The sequence below is a fragment of the Agelaius tricolor genome, unplaced genomic scaffold, assembly GCF_023055355.1.
Source record: "Agelaius tricolor isolate 1412-34295 unplaced genomic scaffold, bAgeTri1.0.p SCAF_90, whole genome shotgun sequence".
Classification (NCBI taxonomy): Eukaryota; Metazoa; Chordata; class Aves; order Passeriformes; family Icteridae; genus Agelaius; species Agelaius tricolor.
In genome coordinates, this window is record NW_027269350.1 from 554,115 (window position 1) to 577,500 (window position 23,386).

A 23,386-nucleotide genomic window follows, 5' to 3' on the forward strand; every position below is an offset into this window, starting at 1 on the left:
TTCCCCTTTTTTCCCAGCCTTTTCCCACTTTTTCCTGATTTTTGCTGTTTTTTCCCAATTTTTCCTGATTTTTTCTGCCTTTTCCCACTTTTCTCCTCCTTTTCCCTGTTTTTTTTCTTTCATTTTCCCATTTTTTCTGTCTTTTCCCACTTTTAATCCTTTTTCCCATTTTCCCCTTGGCTTTTCCATCCTTTTCCCAGTTTTTCCCCCATTTCCCCCTTTTTGATTTTCCTGCCCTTTCTCCCCCAATTTTTCTCCCAATTTTCCCCCTTTTTCCTGACTTTTCCCTCCTTTTTTTCCCTTTATTTTATTTTACCCCCATTTCCCTGGGTCCTTCCCAATTTTTCCTCCCATTTCCAGATTTTCACCTCTTTTTGAGACATTTCCCCTTTTTCTTGACTTTCCCCCCTTTTTCCCATCTTTTCCCTATTTTTACTGATTTCCCCCTTTTTTCCAGAATTTTTCCTGCTTATCCCCCATTTCCCATCATTTTTCCCCAATTTTCCAGTTTTCCCCTTTTCTTCCTGGCTTTTCTCCTTTTCCCAGCTTTCCTCCTTTTTCCCCATAATTTTTCCCCATTTTTTGCCCATTTCCCACCCCTTTTTTCCAGCTTTTCTTTTTTTCCCAGCTTTTTCCTCTTTTTTCTTCCTTTTTCCCATAATTCTCCCCATTTTTCCCATCATTTTTCCTTCTTTTCCCCCCATTTCCCCCATCATTTTTCCCCATTTTCCCCTGATTTTCTCTCATTTTTCTGGCTTTTTTTTCCCAATTTTTCCCAATTTTTCCCATTTTTTTCCCAATTTTTCCCAAGTTTTCCATTTTTTGCCCCGTTTCCCGTGGGCACTGAGGGTTCCAGGAGGGATTTGGGATTTTCCATGGATTTATTGGGGGGGCTCCGTCCCTCAGTGCCGGTAGTGGGGGCTCCGCGAGTGCGACCGCGAGTGCCTGGGGAAAATGGGGGAAAAACGGGAAATTTGGGAAATTTGGGAAATTTGGGATTTCTGGGAAAAGGGGAAAATGGGAAATTTGGGGTTTCTGGGAAAATGGGGGGAAAATGGGGGAAAAATGGGAAAGTTGGGAAATTTGGGAAATTTGGGATTTCTGGGAAAAGGGGAAAATGGGGGAAAAATGGGAAAGTTGGGGTTTCTGGGAAAACGGAAAAATGGGAAATTTGGGAAATTTGGGATTTCTGGGAAAAGGGGAAAATGGGAAAGTTGGGGTTTCTGGGAAAAGGGGAAAATGGGGGAAAAATGGGAAAGTTGGGGTTTCCGGGAAAACGGGAAAAGGGAAAATGGGAAATTTGGGATTCCTGGGAAAATGGGAAAAGGGGAAAGGGGAAATTGGGGATTCCTGGGAAAAGGGGAAAATGGGGGAAAAATGGGAAATTTGGGGTTTCTGGGATTTGGGGGAAAATGGGAAATTTGGGATCCCTGGGAAAAGGGGAAAATGGGAAATTTGGGGTTTCGGGGAAAAGGGGAAAATGGGGAAAAATGGGAAATTTGGGGTTTCTGGGATCAGGGAGAACGGGAAAGTTGGGATTTGGGGGAAAACGGGAGATTTGGGATCAGGGAAAATGGGAAAGTTTGGATTCCTGGGATCTGGGAAAACGGGAAAATGGAAAGTTGGGATTCCTGAGAAAATGGAAAATTTGGGATTTCTGAGATCGAGGAAAATGAGAATGGGAAATTTGGGATTTCTGAGGATCAGGGAAAATGGGAATGGTGAAATTTGGGATTCCTGGGAATGAACTGAAGGAAATTTGGGATCTCTGGGATCAGGGACCGGCGCTGGATCAACCCCAGGATCTCCGGGAATCCCGGAAATCCCAGAAATCCCAGAAATCCCGGGAATTGCGGCCGTACCTCCGGGAGGAGCTGTACTCCCGACCTGCTGGGAAAACACCACAAATCAGCTCCCAAAATCCCCATTTTTTCCCCCATTTTTTCCCCCATTTTTCCCCCATTTTTCCCCCATTTTCCCACTCCAAAATCCCCCAGCTCGGCCTCTCCCAAAATCCCTTTTTTCCCCCATTTTCCCCCCATTTTTCCAGCCAAAATTCCCATTTTTTTCCCCCCATTTTTTTCCCAGCCCCAAATCCTTCCCCTCTGCCTCCCCCGCACGCCCTGGAATTTTGGGAATTCCCCAGAATTTTGGGAATCCCCCGGAATTTTGGGAACGGGACCCTCAGAGCCCTGGAGAACGCTGGGAATGTCAGAAATTTGGGGAATTTTTGGGGAATTTTTCTGGGAATTGCCCAGAATTTTGGGAACAGACCCCACAAACCCCTGAGAAAGGGGGAACAGCTCCTGAATTTTTGGGAATTTTCTGGGAATTTTCCAGAATTTTGGGAAGAGAGCCCCACAAACCCCTGAGAAAGGGGGAACAGCTCCTGGATTTTTGGGAATTTCCCGGGAATTTTCCCAGAATTTTTGGGAATTTCTCAGGAATTTTCCCAGGAATTTTGGGAAGGGCTCGCCCCCCCAAGAGGCCCAGGGAAGGTCAGGAATTTTCCCAGAATTTTTGGGAATTTCCCAGGAATTTTCCTGGAATTTTGGGAAGGGCTCCCCCCCCCCACCCGAGCCCCAGGGAAGGTTGGGAAGATTTGGGGAATTTTGGGGATTTCCTGGGAATTTTCCCGGAATTTTGGGAAGGGCTCGCCCCCCCAAGAGGCCCAGGGAAGGTCGGGAATTTTCCCAGAATTTTGGGAATTTTCCCGGAATTTTGGGAAGGGCTCCCCCCCGCACCCCCCCCCCGAGGCCCAGGGAAGGTTGGGAATGTTGGGAATTTCGGGAATTTCGGGAATTTTGGGATTTTCCGGACCGTGGCGCGGGGAGGGGCTGCGGCTCTGGCGGCTGTACTGGCGCTCCCACTCCTCCCGCTCCTTCTCACGACGCTCCCGCTCCCTGGAACGGGGCAAAAACGCGGGAAAATGGGAAAAACAGCAGGGAAAAAATGGGGAAAATGGGATTTGGGATGGGGAAAATGGGGAAAAACAGTGGGGAAAAATAGCAGGGAAAAACAGTGGGAAAAATGGGAAAAACAGCAGGGAAAATGGGAAAATGGGGAAAAATGGGGAAAATAGTGGGGAAAATGGGGAAAAACAGTGGGGGAAAACAGTGGGGAAAATAGGGAAAAATGGGATTGGAGATGGGGAAAATGGGATTGGGGACACAGAAAATGGGGAGAACAGGGAAAGGGCTGGGAAATGGGGCTGGGAATGAGGATCTGGGAGTTAATGAGGATCTGGGAGTTAATGAGGATTTGAGAATTAATGAGGATCTGGGAGTTGTTAATGAGGATCTGGGAGTTAATGAGGATCTGGCAGTGATTAATGAGGATCTTGGAGTTAATGAGGATCTTGGAGTTAATGAGGATCTGGGAGTTGTTAATGAAGATCTGGGAGTTGTTAATGAGGATCTGGGAATGAACGAGGATCTGGCAGTGATTAATGAGGATCTGGGAGTTAATGAAGATGAATGGTTAATGAAGATGAGTGGTTAATGAAGATCACTGGTTAACAAGGGTCAGTGATTAATGAAGATCAGTGGTTAATGAGGATCTGGCAGTTGTTAACGAGGATTTGGGAGTTAACCATCTGGCAGTGATTAACGAGGATCTGGCAGTTAATGAGGATCTGGGAGTTAATGAGGATCTGGCAGTGATTAATGAGGATCTGGGAGTTCATTAAGATCAGTAATTAATGAGGATCAGTGATTACTTCATGCGGATCTTGCGGGCCATGGCGCGCAGTTCATCCTCGCGCTCCTGCCCAGAGAGAGGAGCCCAAACTGAGCCTGGGGCCGGGCCCTCGCGGCCCAGTTCAGTCCCAGTTCAGTCCGGGTTTTATCCCAGTTCAGCCCAGTTCAGTCCCAGTTCAACCCCAGTTCAGTCCCAGTTCAGTCCGGGTTTTATCCCAGTTTAACCCCAGTTCAATCCTGGTTTTATCCCAGTTCAGCCCAGTTCAGTCCGGGTTTTATCCCAGTTCAGTCCGGGTTTGATCCCAGTTCAGTCCGGGTTTTATCCCAGTTCAGCCCAGTTCAGTCCCAGTTCAGCCCAGTTCAGTCCGGGTTTTATCCCAGTTCAGTCCAGTTCAGTCCCGTTTTTATCCCAGTTCAATCCAGTTCAATCCCAGTTCAACCCAGTTCAGCCCAGTTCAGTCCGGGTTTTATCCAGTTCAGTCCCAGTTCAGTCCGGGTTTTATCCCAGTTCAGCCCAGTTCAGTCCGGGTTTGATCCCAGTTCAGTCCAGTTCAATCCCAGTTCAGCCCAGTTCAGCCCAGTTCAGTCCCAGTTCAGTCCCAGTTCAGTCCGGGTTTTATCCCAGTTCAGCCCAGTTCAATCCCAGTTCAGCCCCAGTTCAGCCCAGTTCAGCCCAGTTCAATCCCAGTTCAGTCCAGTTCAATCCCAGTTCAGTCCGGGTTTTATCCCATTTCCATCCCATTCCCATCCCAGTTCAGTCCCATTTTTATCCCATTTCAATCCCAGTTTTATCCCATTCCCATCCCAATCCAATCCATTCCCATCCCATTTCTATCCCAATTCAATCCCATTTTTACCCCATTTTTCTCCTGTTTTTCTCCCAGTTTTCTCGAATTTTTCTCCCATTTTTAACCCATTTTCTCCCATTTTCCCCCATTATTTTCCCATTTCCCCCATTATTTTCCCATTTTCTCCCATTATTTTCCCATTTTCTCCCATTTTTGCCCCATTTTCCCCATTTTTTCTCCCCTCCCCACCTGTCTCTCGTGCTCCTGCTGCAGCATCTTCTCCTGCGCCGCCTTCTTGTCGGCCTTGACTGCGGAGGGAGCAGGGATTGGGGCAAAACCCGGGATTTTGGGGAAAAATCCGGGCATTTGGGGCAAAATCTGGGATTTTGGGGAATTCTGGGGGGTTCCAGGGGGATTTTGGGGAAAAACGGGGATTTTGGGATGAATTTTGGGGGGTCCAAAGGGGATTTTGAGGGAATTCTGGGGGAATTCTGGGGGATTTTTGGGGGAAATATGGGGGAATTCCAGGGGATTTTGGGGGAATTTTTGGGACCCCGAAGGAATTTGGGGAGGATTTGGGGAGGAGTTTTGGGATCCCGGCTGGATTTTGGGGGAATTTAAGGAGATTCGGGTGATCCCAGCTGGATTTTGGGGCAAATTCGAGAAATTCTGGGTGGGATTTTGGGGGATTTTGGGGAAATTTTTGGAGAATCTCAGGGAATTTGGGGAGGATTTAAGGATCCCAGGAGATTTAGGGGGAATTTGGGGGGGATTTTGGGGGGGATTTTGGGGCAAAATCTGAGGAATTCCGGGCGGGATTTTTTGGGGGGATTTTGAGGAATTTTGAGGAATTTTGGGGGAATTTTGAGGAATTTTGGAGAATTTGGGGGAATTTTGGAGAATCTCAGGGAATTTAGGGAGGATTTAAGGATCCCAGGAGATTTAGGGGGAATTTGGGGGGGATTTTGGGGCAAAATCTGAGGAATTCCGGGCGGGATTTTTTGGGGGATTTTTTTGGGGGAATTTGGAGGAATTTTAGGGAATTTTTTGGGGAATTTTTTTGGGAATTTTGGGAATGCTCACACTGCCTGTTGAGAGCCTTCTGCATCCTGAGCCGCAGCTTCTCCTGCGGGGTCAGTTTGGGCTGCAAAAATTTGGGAATTTGGGTCAGGAAAAGGCGTCGGGATCGGGGTGGGGACCCCCCAAAACCCCCCCAGAGCCTTTTCCAAACAATCCCCAGCCCATCCCGGGAATTTGGGGGAAACTTGGGGAAATTTGGGGAATTTGGGAAGGGAGCTGGGGGAGGGAAGCTGGGGAAAATGGGGGAAATGGGAAAAAAAATGGGAAAATTGGGAAAAAAGCAGAAAAATTTGGGGAAAAAGCAGAAAAATCTGGGGAAAAAAACCCCAAAAATTTGGGAAAAAACTCCAAAAATCTGGGGGAAAAACCCCAAAAAATCTGGGAAAAAACCCCCAAAAATCTGGTTAAAAAAAAAAACAAAAAAATTTGGGAAAAAAACTCCAAAAATCTAGGAAAAAACCCCAAAAATCTGGGGAAAAAACCCCAAAAAATCTGGGAAAAAACCCCAAAAATCTGGGGAAAAAAACCCCAAAAAATCTGGGAAAAACTCCCAAAAATTTTGGGAAAAAAACTCCAAAAATCTGGGAAAAAACCCCAAAAAATCTGGGAAAATGTAAGAAAATAAAAGGAAAATCTGGGAAAAATCTGGGAAAAAAACAGGAAAATCTGGGAAAATTTAAGAAAGTAGAGGGAAAATTGAAGGAAAATTTGGGAAAATTAAGGGAAAATACCAAAGAAATCTGGGAAAATTATGGAGAAATTGAAGAATATGGGGGAAACCAGGGAAAAAATGGGAACATCTGGGAAAATCCTGGAAAATCTGGGATAAATCTGGGAAAATCCAAGAAAAATCCGTGAAAATCCAAGAAAAATTAAGAAAATCTGGGAAAATGCAAGGAGAAATGGGGAAAAGATGGAAAAACCAGGAAAATTTGGGAAAAAACTGGGAGAATCTGAGGAGAATCTGGGAAAATCTAAGAAAAATTCAGAAAATCTGGGAAACACCAGGAAAATTTGGGAAGATCTTGGAAAATCTGGGGAAAATTAAAGAAAAATTAAGAAAATCTGGGAAAATGAGGGAAAATCCAAGGAAATCTGGGGAAAATTTGGGAAAATCTGGGAAAATGAGGGAAAGTCCAGGAAAGGCCTCCCCACCCCACCCCCTTCCAAGCTGATTTTTCCATTTTTCCCCCAAATTGCCCAAAATCCCCAGAAAAATCCCCGGAAAAATTCCCCCTCCCCAGTGATCCCAAAGGGATCCCTGGGATGATTCCCTGATCCCTGTGGGATCCCAAATCCCTTTGGCATCCCCAACCCCTTCAGGATCCCCCAACCCCTTTAGGATCCCAAATCCCTCTGGCACCCCCAGCTCCCTGTGGGACCCCCAGATCCCTTTGGGATCCCCAAATCCCTTTGGCACCCACAGATCCCTTTAGGCTCCCCAATCCCTTTAGGATCCCCAATCCCTTTAGGATCCCCAATCCCTTCAGGCTCCCCAAATCCCTTTAGGATCCCCAATCCCTTTGGCCCCCCCGGCTCCCTTTAGGATCCCAAATCCCCTTTAGGCCCCCCAAATCCTCTTTAGGCTCCCCAATCCCCTTCCCTTGAGGCTCCCCGATCCCTTTGGCCCCCCCCAGCTCCCTCGAGGCTCCCCAATCCCTGAGGATCCCAAATCCCTTTGCACCCCCAAATCCCTTTAGTCTCCCAAATCCCTTTAAGATCCCCAAATCCCTTTAGGCTCCCAAATCCCTTTAGGCTCCCAAATCCCTTTAGGCTCCCCAATCCCTTTGGCCCCCCCAATCCCCTTTAGGCTCCCCAATCTCTGAGGATCCCAAATCCCCTTGAGGCTCCCCAATCCCCTTTAAGATCCCAAATCCCCTTGAGGCTCCCCAATCCCTGAGGATCCCCAATCCCTGAGGATCCCAAATCCCTTTAGGCTCCCTAATCTCTTTAGGCTCCCCAATCCCCTTTAGGCTCCCCAATCCCTTGAGGATCCCCAATCCCTTTGCCCCCCCAGCTCCCTTTAGGCTCCCAAATCCCTTTAGGCTCCCAAATCCCTTTGGCCCCCCCAGATCCCTTTAGGCTCCCCAGTCCCTTTAGGCTCCCAAATCCCCTTCAGGATCCCAAATCCCTTTGCACCCCCAGCTCCCTTTAGGCTCCCCAATCCCTTTAGGCTCCCAAATCCCCTTCAGGATCCCAAATCCCTTTGCACCCCCAGCTCCCTTTAGGCTCCCACAATCCCTTTAGGATCCCCAATCCCTTGAGGCTCCCCAATCCCTTTGCCCTCCCAGCTCCCTCGAGGCTCCCCAATCCCTGAGGCTCCCCAATCCCTGAGGATCCCAAATCCCTTTAGGATCCCAAATCCCCTTGAGGCTCCCCAGTCCCTTTAGGATCCCAAATCCCTTTGGCCCCCCCAGATCCCTTTAGGCTCCCCAATCCCCTGAGGATCCCAAATCCCTTTAAGATCCCCAATCCCTTTAGGCTCCCAAATCCCCTTTAGGCTCCCAAATCCCTTTGGCCCCCCCAGGTCCCCTGAGGCTCCCCAATCCCCTTTAGGATCCCAAATCCCCTTTAGGCTCCCAGCTCCCTTTCGGCTCCCAAATCCCCTTGAGGCTCCCCAATCCCTCGAGGCTCCCCAATCCCTGAGGATCCCCAATCCCTGAGGATCCCAAATCCCCTTTAGGCTCCCCAATCTCTTTAGGATCCCCAATCCCCTTTAAGATCCCAAATCCCCTTTTGGCTCCCCAATCCCTGAGGATCCCCAATCCCCTTTAAGATCCCAAATCCCCTTGAGACTCCCCAATCCCTGAGGATCCCAAATCCCCTTTAGGATCCCAAATCCCTGAGGATCCCAAATCCCCTTGAGGCTCCCCAATCCCTGAGGCTCCCCAGTCCCTGAGGATCCCAAATCCCCTTTAGGATCCCAAACCCCCTTTAGGATCCCAAACCCCCTTTAGGATCCCAAATCCCCTTGAGGCTCCCCAATCCCTGAGGATCCCAAATCCCCTTTAGGATCCCCAATCCCTTGAGGCTCCCCAATCCCTGAGGATCCCCAATCCCTGAGGATCCCCAATCCCTTTAATATCCCCAATCCCCTGAGGATCCCAAATCCCCTTTAGGCCCCCCAAATCCCCTTGAGGCTCCCCAATCCCTGAGGATCCCCAATCCCTGAGGATCCCAAATCCCCTTGAGGCTCCCCAATCCCTTGAGGCTCCCCAATCCCCTTGAGGCTCCCCAATCCCTGAGGATCCCCAATCCCTTTTGGCTCCCCAATCCCCTTTTGGCTCCCCAATCCCTTTAGGATCCCCAATCCCCTTTAAGATCCCAAATCCCCTTTTGGCTCCCCAATCCCTGAGGATCCCCAATCCCCTTTAGGATCCCCAATCCCTTTAATATCCCCAATCCCCTGAGGATCCCAAACCCCCTTTAGGCCCCCCAAATCCTCTTTAGGCTCCCCAATCCCTGAGGATCCCCAATCCCTGAGGATCCCCGGTGCTGCTCCCACAGAGCCGAGTTCCGTTCAGAACAAGGGGAAATTCCAATTCTTACTGACTTTGGCAGCTCCGGAATCTTTACCAGCACCGGCGTCCGCCCTGAGGGGAAATTTGGGCCAAAATCAGGGAAATTGGGGGACAAAAATTGGGGAAATTTGGGAAATTAGGGGGGAAAATTGTGGGGAAAAATTGGGGAAAGTAGGGGGGAAAATTGGGGGGGAAATTGTGGGGGAAAATTGTGGAAATTAGGGGGGAAAATTGTATGAAATTTTAGGGATTTTTGGGGGGAATTTTGGGGATTTTTGAGGGGATTTTGGGGGAATTTTAGGGATTTTTGAGGGGATTTGAGGGGAATTTTAGGGATTTTTGAGGGAATTTTAGGGATTTTTGAAGGGATTTTGAGGGGTTTTTGAGGGAATTTTGGGGATTTTGGAGGGGATTTTGGGGGAATTTTAGGGATTTTTGAGGGGATTTTGGGGATTTTTGAGGGGATTTTTGAGGGAATTTTAGGGATTTTTGAGGGAATTTTGGGGATTTTGGAGGGGATTTTGGGGATTTTTGAGGGGATTTGGGGGATTTTTGAGGGGATTTTTGGGAATTTTAGGGATTTGGGCGATCTCAGAGGGATTTGGGGGAAATTCTGGCTGATTTCTGGGGGATTTGGGAAGATTCTGAGGGATTTCAGTGGGGATTTTTCAGGCTTTTTCCCGAATTTCCGCGTTTTCCACTCACTTTTTCTGCTTCTGACAGTGGGCGAGGCCGGGGGCGGGGTCTGGGACTGGGAGGGGCTCCGGGGGATTTTGGGGAATTTCGGGGATTTTTGAGGGGGATTTTAGGGATTTTTGAGGGGATTTTGGGGATTTTTGAGGGATTTTGAGGGGAATTTTGGGGATTTTTGAGGGAATTTTGGGGGAATTTTAGGGATTTTTGAAAGGATTTTGGGGGATTTTTGAGGGGATTTTGAGCGAAATTCGGGGATTTTTGAGGGAATTTCAGGGATTTTGGAGGGGATTTTGGGGATTTTTGAGGGGATTTGGGGGGAATTTTGGGGATTTTTGAGGGGATTTTGGGCATTTTTGAGGGGAATTTTAGGGATCTGGGCGATCTCAGAGGGATTTGAGGGAAATTCTGGCTGATTTCTGGGGGATTTGGGGAAGATTTTGAGGTATTTCAGGCTTTTTCCCCAATTTCCGCGTTTTCCACTCACTTTTTCAGCTTCTCTCCGACGGCGGGCGAGGCCGGGGCCCGGGGCGGGGCCTTGTCCCGGGCTCCGGGCGGGCTCGGGGAGCGGGAGCGGCTCCGGGAGCGGGAGCGGGAGCGGGAGGGGCTCCGGGAGTCGCTGCGGCTGCTCCGGCTCCGGCTGCCGCTGCTCCAGCGGCGCCACGAGCGCAGCGAGCGCCGGGAGCGGCTCCTGCCGGCCGCGAAATGGGGGAAAACCGCGTGAGAATGGGAAAATCGGGGGGGAAATGGGGGAAAATGGGAAAAATCGGGGGGAAAATGGGGAAAACCTCGTGAAAATGCGAAAAACGGGGGGGAATGGGCGGGAAATGGGAAAAAATGGGAAAAATTGGGGGGGAATGAGGGGGAAATCCTGGGAAAAATCGGGAGGGGAAAGGGGGGAAACAGGGGAAAATTGGGGGGGAAATGGGGGGGGAAACCGCGTGAAAATGGGAAAAATCGGGGGGGAAATGGGGGGGAAAACTGCGTGAAAATGGGAAAATCGGGGGGGGGAAATGGGGGAAAAATGGGAAAAATCGGGGGTGAATGGGGGGAAATGGGGAAAAATGGGAAAAATCGGGGGGGAAATGGGCGGGAAATGGGGGGAAATGGGAAAAATCGGGGGGGAATGGGCGGGAAATGGGGGGAAATGGGAAAAATCGGGGGGGAATGGGGGGGGAAATGGGGAAAAATGGGAAAAATCGGGGGGGAAATGGGGAAAAATGCGTGAAAATGGGAAAATCGGGGGGGAAATGGGGAAAACTGCGTGAAAAATGGGAAAATCGGGGGGAAAATGGGGGGAAAATGGGAAAAATCAGGGGGGAATGGGGGGAAACCGTGTGAAAATGGGGAAAATCAGGGGGGAATGGGGGGGAAATAGGGGGAATATCCTGGGAGGAATTGGGGGGAAATGGGGAAAATCATGGGGAAATTGAGGGAAAATTGGGGGAGAAATGGGGAAAATCATGGGGAAATGGGGGAAAATCCTATGAAAATGGGGAAAATTGGGGGAAAATGGAGAAATAGGGGGGGAAACTGGTGTGAAGTGGTCCCAAAGCGGCGCAAACTGGTCCCAAACTGGTCCCAAACTCAACCTGAACCAGCGTGAACTGGTGTCAAACTGGTTCCAAACTGGTGTGACCTGGTCCCAAACTGACCCAGACTGACCCAGACTGTCCCAAACTGGTGTGACCCGGTCCCAAACTGTCCTAAACTGACCCAAACTGTCCCAAACTGACCCAGACTATCCCAACCTGGTTCCAAACTGTCCCGAACTGGTCCCAAACTGTCCCAAACTGGTCCCAAACTGCCCCAGCCCATTGTGCCCCGGTCCCACAGCCCCGGCCCGCGCTGACCTGGAGCAGCGGCTCCCCCCAAACTGACCCAAAACTGACCCAAACTGTCCCAAACTGGTCCCAAACTGACCCAAAACTGACCCAAACTGTCCCAAACTGGTCCCAAACTGTCCCAAACTGGTCCCAAACTGCCCCAGCCCGTTGTGCCCCGGTCCCACAGCCCCGGCCCGCGCTGACCTGGAGCAGCGGCTCCCCCCAAACTGACCCAAAACTGACCCAAACTGTCCCAAACTGGTCCCAAACTGACCCAAAACTGACCCAAACTGTCCCAAACTGGTCCCAAACTGTCCCAAACTGGTCCCAAACTGCCCCAGCCCGTTGTGCCCCGGTCCCACAGCCCCGGCCCGCGCTGACCTGGAGCGGTGGCTCCCCCCAAACTGGTCCCAAAACTGTCCCAAACTGGTCCCAAACTGTCCCAAACTGACCCAGGCTGTCCCAAACTGTCCCAAACTGGTCCCAAACTGTCCCGAACTGGTCCCAAACTGTCCCGAACTGGTCCCAAACTGTCCCAAACTGACCCAGGCTGTCCCAAACTGACCCAAACTGGTCCCGACTGTCCCGAACTGGTCCCAAACTGTCCCAAACTGTCCCAAACTGACCCAAACTGAGCCAAACTGGTCCCAAACTGTCCCAAACTGTCCCGAACTAAACCAAACTGGTCCCGAACTGGTCCCAAACTGGTCCCAAACTGACCCAAACTGGTCCGAACTGTCCCAAACTGGTCCCAAACTGCCCCAGCCGTTGTGCCCCGGTCCCACAGCCCCGGCCCGCGCTGACCTGGAGCAGCGGCTCCCCCCAAACTGACCCAAAACTGACCCAAACTGTCCCAAAACTGGTCCAAAACTGCCCCAAACTGGTCCCAAACTGACCCAAAACTGACCCAAAACTGACCCAAACTGTCCCAATCCCGGTCCCACAGCCCCGGCCCGCGCTGACCTGGGAGCGGCGGCTCCCCCCAAACTGACCCAAAACTGACCCAAACTGTCCCAAACTGGTCCAAAAACTGACCCAAACTGCCCAAACTGGTCCAAACTGACCCAAAACTGACCCAAAACTGACCCAAACTGTCCCAAAACTGGTCCCAAACTGACCCAAAACTGACCCAAAACTGACCCAAACTGTCCCAATCCCGGTCCCACAGCCCCGGCCCGCGCTGACCTGGAGCAGCGGCTCCCCCCCAAACTGACCCAAAACTGACCCAAACTGACCCAAACTGTCCCAAACTGGTCCCAAACTGACCCAAAACTGACCCAAACTGGTCCCAAACTTTCCCAGCCCGGTCCCACAGCCCCGGGCCGCGCTGACCTGGAGCGGCGCCGGTGGCGGTGGCCCCGCTGCTGCTGTTGCTGCTCCGGGGATCGGGAGCAGCGGCGCTCCCGGGAGCCCCCCCGGGAGTAGCGGCGGGAGCGGCTCCGGGAGCGGCTCCGGGAGCGGCTGCGGCTCCGGGAGCGGCTCCGGGAGCGGCGGGAGCGGCCCCGGAAGAGGCCCCGGGAGCGGCCCCGGAAGGGCGGGCGGGAGCTCCGGGAGGGGCTGCGGGAGCCGGAGCTGAACGAGGAGGAGGAGGAGGAGCGCGAGGAGGAGGAGGAGGACGAGGAGGTGGAGGAAGAGCGGCGCCTGCAGAAGGGAGAAAAGTGAGAAATTGGGGGGTGGGAAAAATGGGGGGAAAGGAGGGGAAAAGGAGTAGAAGAGAGGGGAAAAGGGAGGGAAAAGGGAGGGGAAAGGGAGGGGAAAAAAAGGGGAAAAGAGGGGAAAAGGGAGGGAAAAGGGAGGGGAAAGGGAGGGGAAAGGGAGGGGAAAAGGGAGGGAAAAGGAGGGGAAAAAAGGGGAAAAGAGGGGAAAAGGGAGGGAAAAAAGGGAAAAAAAGAGAAAACCAGGGCAAAAAAATAAAAGGGGGAAAATCGGGGAAAATCAGGGAAAAAGGGGGAAAAACAGGGGGGAAAAAGGGGGAAAAAAAGGGGAAAAAGGGGCTGGTCCCTGACCGTGAGGCCGCTCTGTGTGCGGGGGCCGAGGCTCCGGGCGCCGGGGGGCGCTGCGCTCCCGGTGCTCCCGGTGCTCCCGGTGCTCCCGTTGTGGTTCCCGGGGCCGGGGGCTCCTCGTCGCTGCCGCCGAAGCTGGTGATGAAGGTGATCTTCTCCTCATGGCCCGGAGACGGCGTCCGCGACCGGGAACGGGACTCGGAGCTCGATTCCGAGGGGGAACTGCGGGGGGAGCACCGGGGGTTGGGAAACGGAGCGGCCCCGGGAGCACCGGGGAATGGGGATTGGAGCAGACCCGGGGGGAACGGGGGAGGCACCGGGGGTTGGGGATGGGAGCGGCCCCGGGAGCACCGGGAATGGGGATTGGAGCAGACCCGGAGGGAACGGGGGCACCGGGAATGGGGATTGGAGCGGCCCCGGGAGCACCGGGAATGGGGACGGGAGCGCCCCGGGAGCACCGGGAATGGGGATTGGAGCAGACCCGGAGGGAACGGGGGCACCGGGAATGGGGATTGGAGCGGCCCCGGGAGCACCGGGAATGGGGATTGGAGCGGCCCCGGGAGGGAACGGGGGCACCGGGAATGGGGATGGGAGCGGCCCCGGGAGCAGCGGGAATGGGGATTGGAGCAGACCCGGGAGGGAACGGGAGCACCGGGGGTTGGGAACCGGAGCGGCCCCGGAGGGAACGGGAGCACCGGGGATTGGGGATTGGAGCAGACCCGGGAGGGCACCGGGGGTTGGGGATTGGAGGAGCCCCCGGAGGGAACGGGAGGCACCGGGAATGGGGATTGGAGTGGCCCCGGGAGGCACCGGGGGTTGGGGATTGGAGCAGACCCGGAGGGAACGGAGGTTGGGGATTGGAGCAGCCCCGGGAGCACCGGGAATGGGGATTGGAGTGGCCCCGGGAGCACCGGGAATGGGGATTGGAGCAGCCCCGGAGGGAACGGGAGGCACCGGGAATGGGGATTGGAGCGGCCCCGGGAGCTGCAGGGGAGGCACCGGGGGTTGGGGATGGGAGCGGCCCCGGGAGCACCGGGGATTGGAGCAGACCCGGAGGGAACGGGGGGCACCGGGAATGGGGATTGGAGCGGCCCCGGGAGCACCGGGAATGGGGGACGGGAGCGGCCCCGGGAGCACCGGGAATGGGGATTGGAGCGGCCCCGGGAGGGAACGGGGGCACCGGGAATGGGGATTGGAGCGGCCCCCGGGAGGGAACGGGGGCACCGGGAATGGGATTGGAGCGGCCCCGGGGGGAACGGGGGGAAGCACCGGGGCCGTTCCCGGGGGCGGTACCGTTTGTACGGGTCGTAGGTGGGGCTGTCCCGGCGGGCGTAGCTGGGGGGAGAGAGAAAATAAAATATAATAAAATAAAAATAAAAATTAAAATAAATAAAAATAAAATAAATAAAATAATAAATAAAATAAAATAAAATAAAATAGAAAATAAAATAGAAAATTAAAAATATATATAAAATAAAATATAAAATAAAATGTGGGGGGAAAACGGGGGGGGGAAATGGGGGAATTTTGGGGATGGAAAAGTTGGGGTTTGGGGAGAAAAATGGGATTTTGGAGATGACAAAAGTGGGATTTGAGGGGGATTAGGGGATGAAAAGATGGGATTTGAGGGGGAAAATGGGATTTTGGGGATGAAAAGGTGAGGTTTGGGGGGATTGGGGGAATACGGGGGGGATTTGGTGGAATTGGGGGGGGGTTTGGGAATGAAAATTTGGGCTTTGGGGGGGAAAAAATGGGATTTTGGAGAGGAACAGTTGGGATTTGGGGCGAGAACTGGGATTGGGGGGGGGAACGGGATATGGAAATGGAAAAAGTTGGGATTTGGGAATAATAAATTGGGAAATGGGGCGGTTGGAAAGCGGGGGCTGTGGGTGGAAGGGTCGGGACTCCCACCTGGGGGGGCTGATTTTCCGGCCCTTCAGCCGCTTCTCCCGGAATTCCCGGCGCTGCCGGCGCGAGCGGCGGCCCTGGGAAGGGATTGGAGGTCAGGAAGGGATTTGGGGGGATTTTCCAAGGGAAATTCCCGGGTTTTTTCCGGGTTTTTCCCCCCTCACCGAGTACATGGCCTTCTCCTCCTCCAGGGCCTTGGCGTTTTTGATGGCTTCAGCCTCCTCCTTGTCCTTCCTCAGCATCCTTTTTCCAGGGGGGGAAAAATAAATGGGATCAGGGTGGGGTTGTGGGGAGATCCCGAATTCTGAGGAAAAGGGGGAGCCCTGAGCTGGAATTTCAGGGGAAAATGGGATTTTTGAGGCGGAAGCTCAGGAAAAAGTGTTATTTTCAAGGCAGAGTATCAGGGAAAAGTCTGGAAAAAAAAAGGGGGAATCCTCAGGAAAACCAGGGAGATGTGAGGCAGAATTTCAAGGAAAAATGGGATTTTCAGAAGAGAATCCCAAGGGAAAATGGGATTTCCAGGAGAAAATTGTAAGGGAAAATGGGATTTCCAAGAGAAAATCTTCTCAGAAAATAGGGTTTCTAGGAGAAAATCCCAAAGGAAAATGGGAATCCCAAGCCAAAATCCCAAAGAAAAATGGGATTGCCAAGCCAAAATCCCAAGGAAAAATGGGAATCCCAAGCCAAAATCCCAAGGAAAAATGAGATTCCCAAGACAAAATCCTATGGAAAAATGAGAGTCCTGAGCCAAAATTCTAAGGAAAAATTGGATTTCCAGGAGAGAACCCCAAAGAAAAATGGGATTCCTGAGCCAAAATCCCAAAGGAAAAATGGGATTTCCAGGAGAGAATCCCAAAGAAAATGGGATTGCCAAGCCAAAATCCCAAGGAACAGCAGAAACAACCCTCCCCAGGGTGATTTTGGGGCAGGATCCCAAGTTTTCCCGAGTTTTTTCCGGGCCGTACCTGACGAAATCGCCCTCGGCCATGCCGTAGGTGGTGGCCTGCTTGTTCAGGTCGGCCACTTGCTCCTGGTTCAGCTCGTCCACGTCCACCTCCACGTCTGGAAAAACGCCGGGAAAATCCTGGAATTCCGCCCGGAAGGAGCCCTGAATCCCGGCCGGAGGCCTCGGATCCGTTACCGATGTCCGGGATCACTTCGTCCTCGTCGGTGTTGGAGTCTTCCTCGGAGTCCTCCTCGTCCCCGGCTCGTTTTTCCAGGGAATTCTCCAGCTCCTCCACCGTGCTGTCCTCGTAGGTGTAGCCTATGGAAGCTTTTTTCTCCGCCAGCCTGGGGAGGGTTGGGACACGAATCCCTCCAGGCCGCGGCTTCTCCCCTCAGGGAGGGAGGGAGGGAGGGAGGGAGATCCCCCGGGAAGGCCGAGGGGCTGAGGGGACCGGGCCGGGGAGCCCCGCCCAGGGAAAAGGGGAATTGTGAGGGGAAAATGGGGATTGTGAGGGAAAAGGGGAATTGTGAGGGAAAAGGGGAATTGTGAGGAGAAATTATTGTGAGGGAAAATGGGGATTGTGAGGGGAAATGGGAAATCTGAGGGGAAACAGTGAGGGAAAATGGGAATTGTGAGGGGGAATTGTGAGGCGGAATGGGAATTGTGAGGGGGAATTGTGAGGGGAAATTGTGAGGGGAAATGGGAATTGTGAGGGGGAATTGTGAGGGGAAATGGGGAATTGTGAGGGGAAATAGTGAGGGAAAAGGGGAATTGTGAGGGGAAATGGGGATTGTGAGGGGAGATGGGAATTGTGAGGGGAAATGGGAATTGTGAGAGGAAATGGGGATTATGAGGGGGAATTGTGAGGGGAAATGGGAGTTGTGAGGGAGAATTGTGAGGGGAAATGGGAATTGTAAGGGGGAATGGGAATTGTGAGGGGAAATGGGGATTGTGAGGGGGAATTGTGAGGGGGAATTGTGAGGGGAAATGGCAATTGTGAGGGGAAATGGGAATTGTGAGGGAAAATGGGAATTGTGAGGGGAAATTGTAAGGGAAAATGAGAATTGTGAGGGAAAATGGGGATTGTGAGGGGAAAGGGGAATTGTGAGGGGGAATTGTGAGGGGAAATGGAATTGCGAGGGGGAATGGGAATTGTGAGGGGAAATGGGAATTGTGAGGGGGAATTGTGAGGGGAAATGGGAATTGTGAGGGGAATGGGAGTTGTGAGGGGAAATGGGAATTGTGAGGGAGGATTGTGAGGGAAATGGGAATTGAGGGGAAATGGCAATTGTGAGGGAAAATAGTGAGGGAAAATGGGAATTGTGAGGGGAAAAATGGGAATTGTGAGGGGGAATTGTGAGGGGAAAGGGGAATTGTGAGGGGGAATTGTGAGGGAAAATAGGAATTGTGAGGGGAAAGGGGAATTGTGAGGGGGAATTGTGAGGGAAAATGGGAATTGTGAGGGGAAAGGGGAATTGTGAGGGAAAATGGGAATTGCGAGGGGAAATGGGAATTGTGAGGGGAAATTGTGAGGGAAAACAGGAATTCTGAGGGGGAATTGTGAGAGGGAATTCTGAGAGAAAATGGGAAGCCTGAGTGGGAATTCTGAGGGGAAAATGGGAATTGTGAGGCAAAATGGGAGGCCTGAGGTGGAATTGTGAGGGAAAACAGGAATTGTGAGGGAAAATGGGATTTCCAAGTTGGAATTCCAAGGAAAAATGGGAGCTCTGAGGCAGAATCCCAAAGGAAAAAATGGAAATTCCAAACCAGAATCCCCCAAGCTAAACCAGGAGTCCTTCCCAGGGTGGTTTCGGGGGAGATTCAGGCAAAGGAGTGAGGGGAAAACTGGGACTGGGGGCATTATCCCAGAATTAGGATCATTCCCGAGGGTGTGGGGGTGCATTCCCGGTGATTTCCCATCTGGAATTCCCAGGAATTCCGACTTTTTTCCCTCACTTTTTCTTCTCATCCTCGTTGGGTTTCTGGAGGCCCCCGTAGAGCTCGTCGATGTAGATCTGGTACAGGCACTGCTCCTCCGAGACTGGGATCGGGAATTTGGGATCAAATCATTCCTTAAATACCTCGGGAACCATTCCCAGGGGATCCAGAGGGGTCAGAATTCCCAAAAAACCAGGAAAAAAGGGACTCACTGCCAGCAAAGTCGTTCTGCACCAGGCCCCGGTACCGCTCGTAGTTGCATTTGCGCTCGTCCGACTCCTGCTCCGGTGAGCTGGAAAAACGGGAATTCTGAGGGGATTTTGGGATCAAAATGGGAATTTTGGAGGTTCAAGGTGGATTTTGGGGTCCCACAGTGGATTTGGAGAGGAAAACAAACAGATTTTGGGGGAAAAAACAAGGTAGAATTTGGGGAGCAACAAGGGGGATTTTGGGGCCTCCCCCCTCATAGTTGCGTTTTTGCTTGTCTGACTCCTGCTCAGATGAGCTGGAAAAACGGGAATTCTGAGGGGATTTTGGGATCCAAATGGGAATTTTGGGGGTTCAAAGTGGATTTAAGGGGTCAAAGAAAAACTTGGTGCTAAAAAAAGCTGGATTTGGGGGAAAAAAGGTGGATTATGGGGGCATCCCCCTCACAGTTGTGTTTGTGCTCCTCCAATTCCTGCTCAGGTGAGCTGGAAAAATGGGAATTCTGAGGGGATTTTGGGATCAAAACAGGGAATTTTGGGGTTCAAAGGGAGATTTTGGGGATCCAATGTGGATTTTATGGGTTCAAAGTAGGATTTTGAGGATCGAAAAAGGGATTTTGTGCTAAAAAAGGAGGCATTTTATGGCTTCAAACGGAATTTTTGGGGGAATTTTTTTGAGAATTTTACGGGAATTTTTTGGGGAATCTTGCAGGAATTTTTTTGGGAATTCCTTGGGGATTTTTTGGGACTCTTACGTGGGGCTGAGCAGGGCCGGGGTGTACATGGGGATGAAATCCAGGTGAGCACGGACGTCGAACCTGTCGATCATGTTGTTGGTGTCCCCCTGCCAGGGCATCCTGCAGGAAAAAACAAACTTTGGGAATGGGAAAAATCCTGGAATTCCACCCAGAATGGTCAGAATTCCCCCCTTTCCTTCAGCACAAAAAAAATGGGAAAAGTGGGTTCCCTCAAAAAGCTGAATTTTCTTTGGGTTGATGAAGTAAAACCAAATTAAATTTCATTTTAAAGGAAAATTGGGATTTATCCAGCCCTGGGGGGAGAGGGTTCAGGGTGGGGATTTTCTCTCTGGAATGAGCAGAATTCCTCCTTTCCATCAGCAAAAAAAATGGGAATGATAATTCCAATAAAAATCTGAATTCTCCCCAGATTTGCCCAAAACCACCCAAATTCCATCCCCTGGGAAATCCTGGATTTCTGCATTGCTGGGAGGTGATCCCAGGAATATTCCAGGGATAATCCCATGGAATTTATCCCTGGAATGAGCAAAATTCCTTCAGCAAAAACAGGAACGGCGACTCCAAATCCTCCCGGATTTCCCCCGAAATCGCCCAAATTCCAACCCCTGGGAAATCCTGGATTTCTCCGTCCCTGGGGGGTGATCCCAGGAATATTCCAGGGATAATCCCATGGAATTTATCCCTGGAATGAGAAAAACTCCCCCTTTCCCATCACTAAAAAACGGGAATGGCAGCTCCAGTTCTTCCCAGATTTGCCCAAAATCGCCCAAATTCCAACCCCTGGGAAATCCTGGATTTCTCCATCCCTGGGGGGTGATCCCAGGAATATTCCAGGGATAATCCCATAGAATTCCAGGTGGGAATTCCCAACACTCACATGTTTACAGGGCTCTCGGCCGCAAGGGCCACGGCAGAGTCCAGGTGCACCTTGCAGGCCCGGCCGTGCACCTGCAGGAACTGAGCCGGGTCCTTTTTCTGGGAAAAACGGGAAAAAATGGGGAATTAGGGATTGGGGGGAAAGGTGGGGAGAATTCCCAGGGAAATCCTGGAATGAAGGGGAGGATTCCCAGGAAAAACGGGAAAATTCTGGGATTAGGGATGGGGGGAAAGGTGGGAATGAGGGGGAGAATTCCAAGGAAAAATGGGAAAATTCTGGGATTAGGGATGGGGGAAAGGTGGGAATGAGGGGGAGAATTCCCAAGAAAAATGGGAAAATTCTGGGATTAGGGATGGGAGAAAGGTGGGAATGGAGGGGAGAATTCCCAGGAAAAAGAGGAAAATTCTGGGATTAGGGATTGGGGGAAAGGTGGGGAGAATTCCCAGGAAAATCCAGGAATTAGGGACAAGGGGAAAGGTGGGAATGAGGGGGAAAATTCCCAGGAAAATCCTGGAATTAAGGGGAGAATTCCCAGGAAAAAGAGGAAAATTCTGGGATTAGGGATGGGGGAAAGGTGGGGAGAATTCCCAGGAAAAGGGGGATGTGGGAAGGGGCTGGAATGCAGGGGAAAGGGGAGTTCTGGGACAGAATTCCCAGGAAAAATGGGAATATTGGCCTCCAAACTGGGAAAGGAGTCCCCAGACTGGTTGAGAACCCCTCAAACTGGTGCAAACTGGCCCAAACTGGGACCAGGATCCCCCAAACTGGGACAAGAGCCCCCCAAACTGGGACAAGGACCCCCCAAACTGGCCCAAACTGGTTCTGGGTCCCTCCAAACTGGGACAAGGAACTCTCAAACTGGTGTGAACTGGCCCAAACTGGCTCAGGACCGCCCAAACTGGTTCTGGGTGCCCCCAAACTGGGACAAGGACCCCCCAAATTGGCCCAAACTGATTCTGGGTCCCTCCAAACTGGGACAAGAAACTCCCAAACTGGGACAAGAACCCCCCAAATTGGGACAAGGAACTCCCGAACTGGTGCGAACTGGCCCAAACTGGCTCAGGCCCCCCCAAACTGGGACAAGGACCCCCCCAAACTCCTGCAAACTGGCCCAAACTGGGACAAGGACCCCCCAAACTGGCCCAAACTGATTCTGGGTCCCTCCAAAGTGGGACGAGAACCCCCCAAATTGGGACCAGGAACTCCCAAACTGGTGTGAACTGGCCCAAACTGGTGCGAACTGGCCCAAACTGGGACAAGGACCCCCCAAACTGGGACAAGGACCCCCCAAACTGGGACAAGGCCCCCTCAAACTGGGACAAGGCCCCCTCAAACTGGGACAAGGACCCCCCAAACTGGTTGAGGACCCCCCAAACCGGTTGAGGACCCCCCAAACTGGCCCAGCCTGGTCCTGCACTCACGATTTTCTCGTAGTACTCGCGGCGCCTCTCGGCGCGTTTCTTGTAATCCACCATCATCCCCCGCAGCTTGCGCTCGTGCTTCCGCGCCTCGTGCCACATCCTGCGGCCTTCCGGAACCTTCCGGAACCTTCTGGGCCTCCTGGAACCTTCTGGAACCTTCTGGGACCCTCTGGGAGCGGCCTGGGGCTGTGGGGAAAGGGGGATGGAGAGGGGAGGAGGAGGAGGAGGAAAAGGAGGAGGGGCCTGGGGGAGAAAAATGAAGATTTAGGGATGGGGAAGGGCTGGAGGGGGATTGGGGGTAATGAAAGGGGTTGGGGTTAATTAAGGGGGAAATCGGGGATTAATTAAAGGGGAAATTGGGGATTAATTAAAGGGGAAATTGGGGGTGAAAAGGGGAAATTTGGGACAAAGAATGGGGATTAAAGGGGGGGAAATTGGGGTTAATTAAAGGAGAAATTTGGGGATTATTAAAGGGGAAATGGGGATTAGTTAAGGAGGAATTGAGAGTTAATTAAGGGGGAAATCAGGGATTAATTAAAAGGGAAATTGAGGGGGAAAAGGGAAAATTTGGGACAAAGCATGGGGATTAAAGGGGGGGGAAATTGGGGTTAATTAAAGGAGAAATTTGGGGATTGTTAAAGGGGAAATGGGGATTAGTTGAGGAGGAATTGAGAGTTAATTAAAGGGGGATTGGGGATTAATTAAAGGGGAAATTGGGGGGGAAATGGAAAATTTGGGACAAAGCATGGGGATTAAAGGGGGGGAAATTGGGGTTAATTAAAGGAGAAATTTGGGGATTATTAAAGGGGAAATGGGGATTAGTTGAGGAGGGATTGAGAGTTAATTAAAGGGGAAATTGAGGGGGAAAAGGGAAAATTTGGGACAAAGAATGGGGATTAAGGGGGGGAAATTGGGGTTAATTAAAGGAGAAATTTGGGGATTGTTAAAGGGGAAATGGGGATTAGTTAAGGAGAAATTGAGAGTTAATTAAAGCAGAATTCGGGTTAATTAAGGGAGGGAAAAATGGGGATTAATTAAAGGGAATTGGGGATTGATTAAGAGGGGAAATGGGAGTTAAGGGGGAATTGGGGTTAATGAAGGGAGGAATTGGGGATTGATTAAAGGGGGAATTGGGGATTGATTAAAGGGAATTGGAGATCGATTAACGGGGAATTGGGGATTAATTAAGGGGGAATTGGGGATTGATTAAAGGGGGAAAAACAGGGATAGAAAAAAGCAAGTGGGAATAAGGGCGGGAAGGGGAAAAGGGGAATGCGGGGGGCAGGGGAGGCCCCGGGGGCAGCCCTGAGGGGCAGGGGGGTCATTAGGGCGGTAATTAGCGCGCTAATGAGGGGCAGTCCCGAGGGGGGGGGTAATTAGGGCGGTAGTGAAGCGTTAATTGGGGGAGCGGCCCCGCCGCCATCGCCGCTCACCGCGCTCGGCGCACCCAGAAGCGGAAGTGACGGCCGGAAGCGGAAGTGACCGGGAAAAGGGCGGGGCCTAATGGGATGGATGTTGTGGGCGTGGCTTGTGTCAGAACGAGGCTGAGGCGGGGCCTAATAAGGAATACATTAGGGCGTGGCTTGTGTCAGAACGAGGCTGAGGCGGGCCTAATAAGGAATACATTAGGGCGTGGCTTGTGTCAGAACGAGGCTGGGGCGGGGCTTAATGAGGAAACAGATTGGGGCGTGGCTTGGTGTCAGAACGAGGCTGGATGGGGCCT

General features: G+C 51.9%; 1 protein-coding gene across 4 annotated transcripts; it reads right to left on the reverse strand.

Moving 5' to 3' along the window:
• Window positions 1-862: 862 nt before the first annotated feature.
• On the reverse strand, window positions 863-23,226 carry CLASRP (CLK4 associating serine/arginine rich protein). Of its 4 annotated transcripts, none has more exons than XM_071418733.1 (21): window positions 23,097-23,225; window positions 21,664-21,944; window positions 20,243-20,340; window positions 19,363-19,464; window positions 18,614-18,693; window positions 18,420-18,504; window positions 16,659-16,807; window positions 16,483-16,579; window positions 15,682-15,760; window positions 15,521-15,594; window positions 14,903-14,944; window positions 13,613-13,831; window positions 12,939-13,247; window positions 10,268-10,471; window positions 9,120-9,159; window positions 5,570-5,630; window positions 4,736-4,794; window positions 3,719-3,765; window positions 2,821-2,903; window positions 1,863-1,890; window positions 863-945 (listed from the first exon to the last, which is right to left on the reverse strand). In XM_071418733.1, exons 2-21 carry the CDS (start codon window positions 21,760-21,762, stop codon window positions 903-905), a joined length of 1,998 nt encoding a protein of 665 aa, XP_071274834.1. In that variant the 5' UTR covers window positions 21,763-21,944; window positions 23,097-23,225; the 3' UTR covers window positions 863-902. The 4 variants fall into 4 exon arrangements, 3 of the variants coding, with proteins under 3 accessions (XP_071274834.1, XP_071274835.1, XP_071274836.1); XM_071418734.1 differs by having other exon boundaries at window positions 1,863-1,887; window positions 23,097-23,224; XR_011677305.1 differs by lacking the exon at window positions 863-945 and having other exon boundaries at window positions 1,863-1,887; window positions 9,116-9,159; window positions 23,097-23,224.
• Window positions 23,227-23,386: the final 160 nt, after the last annotated feature.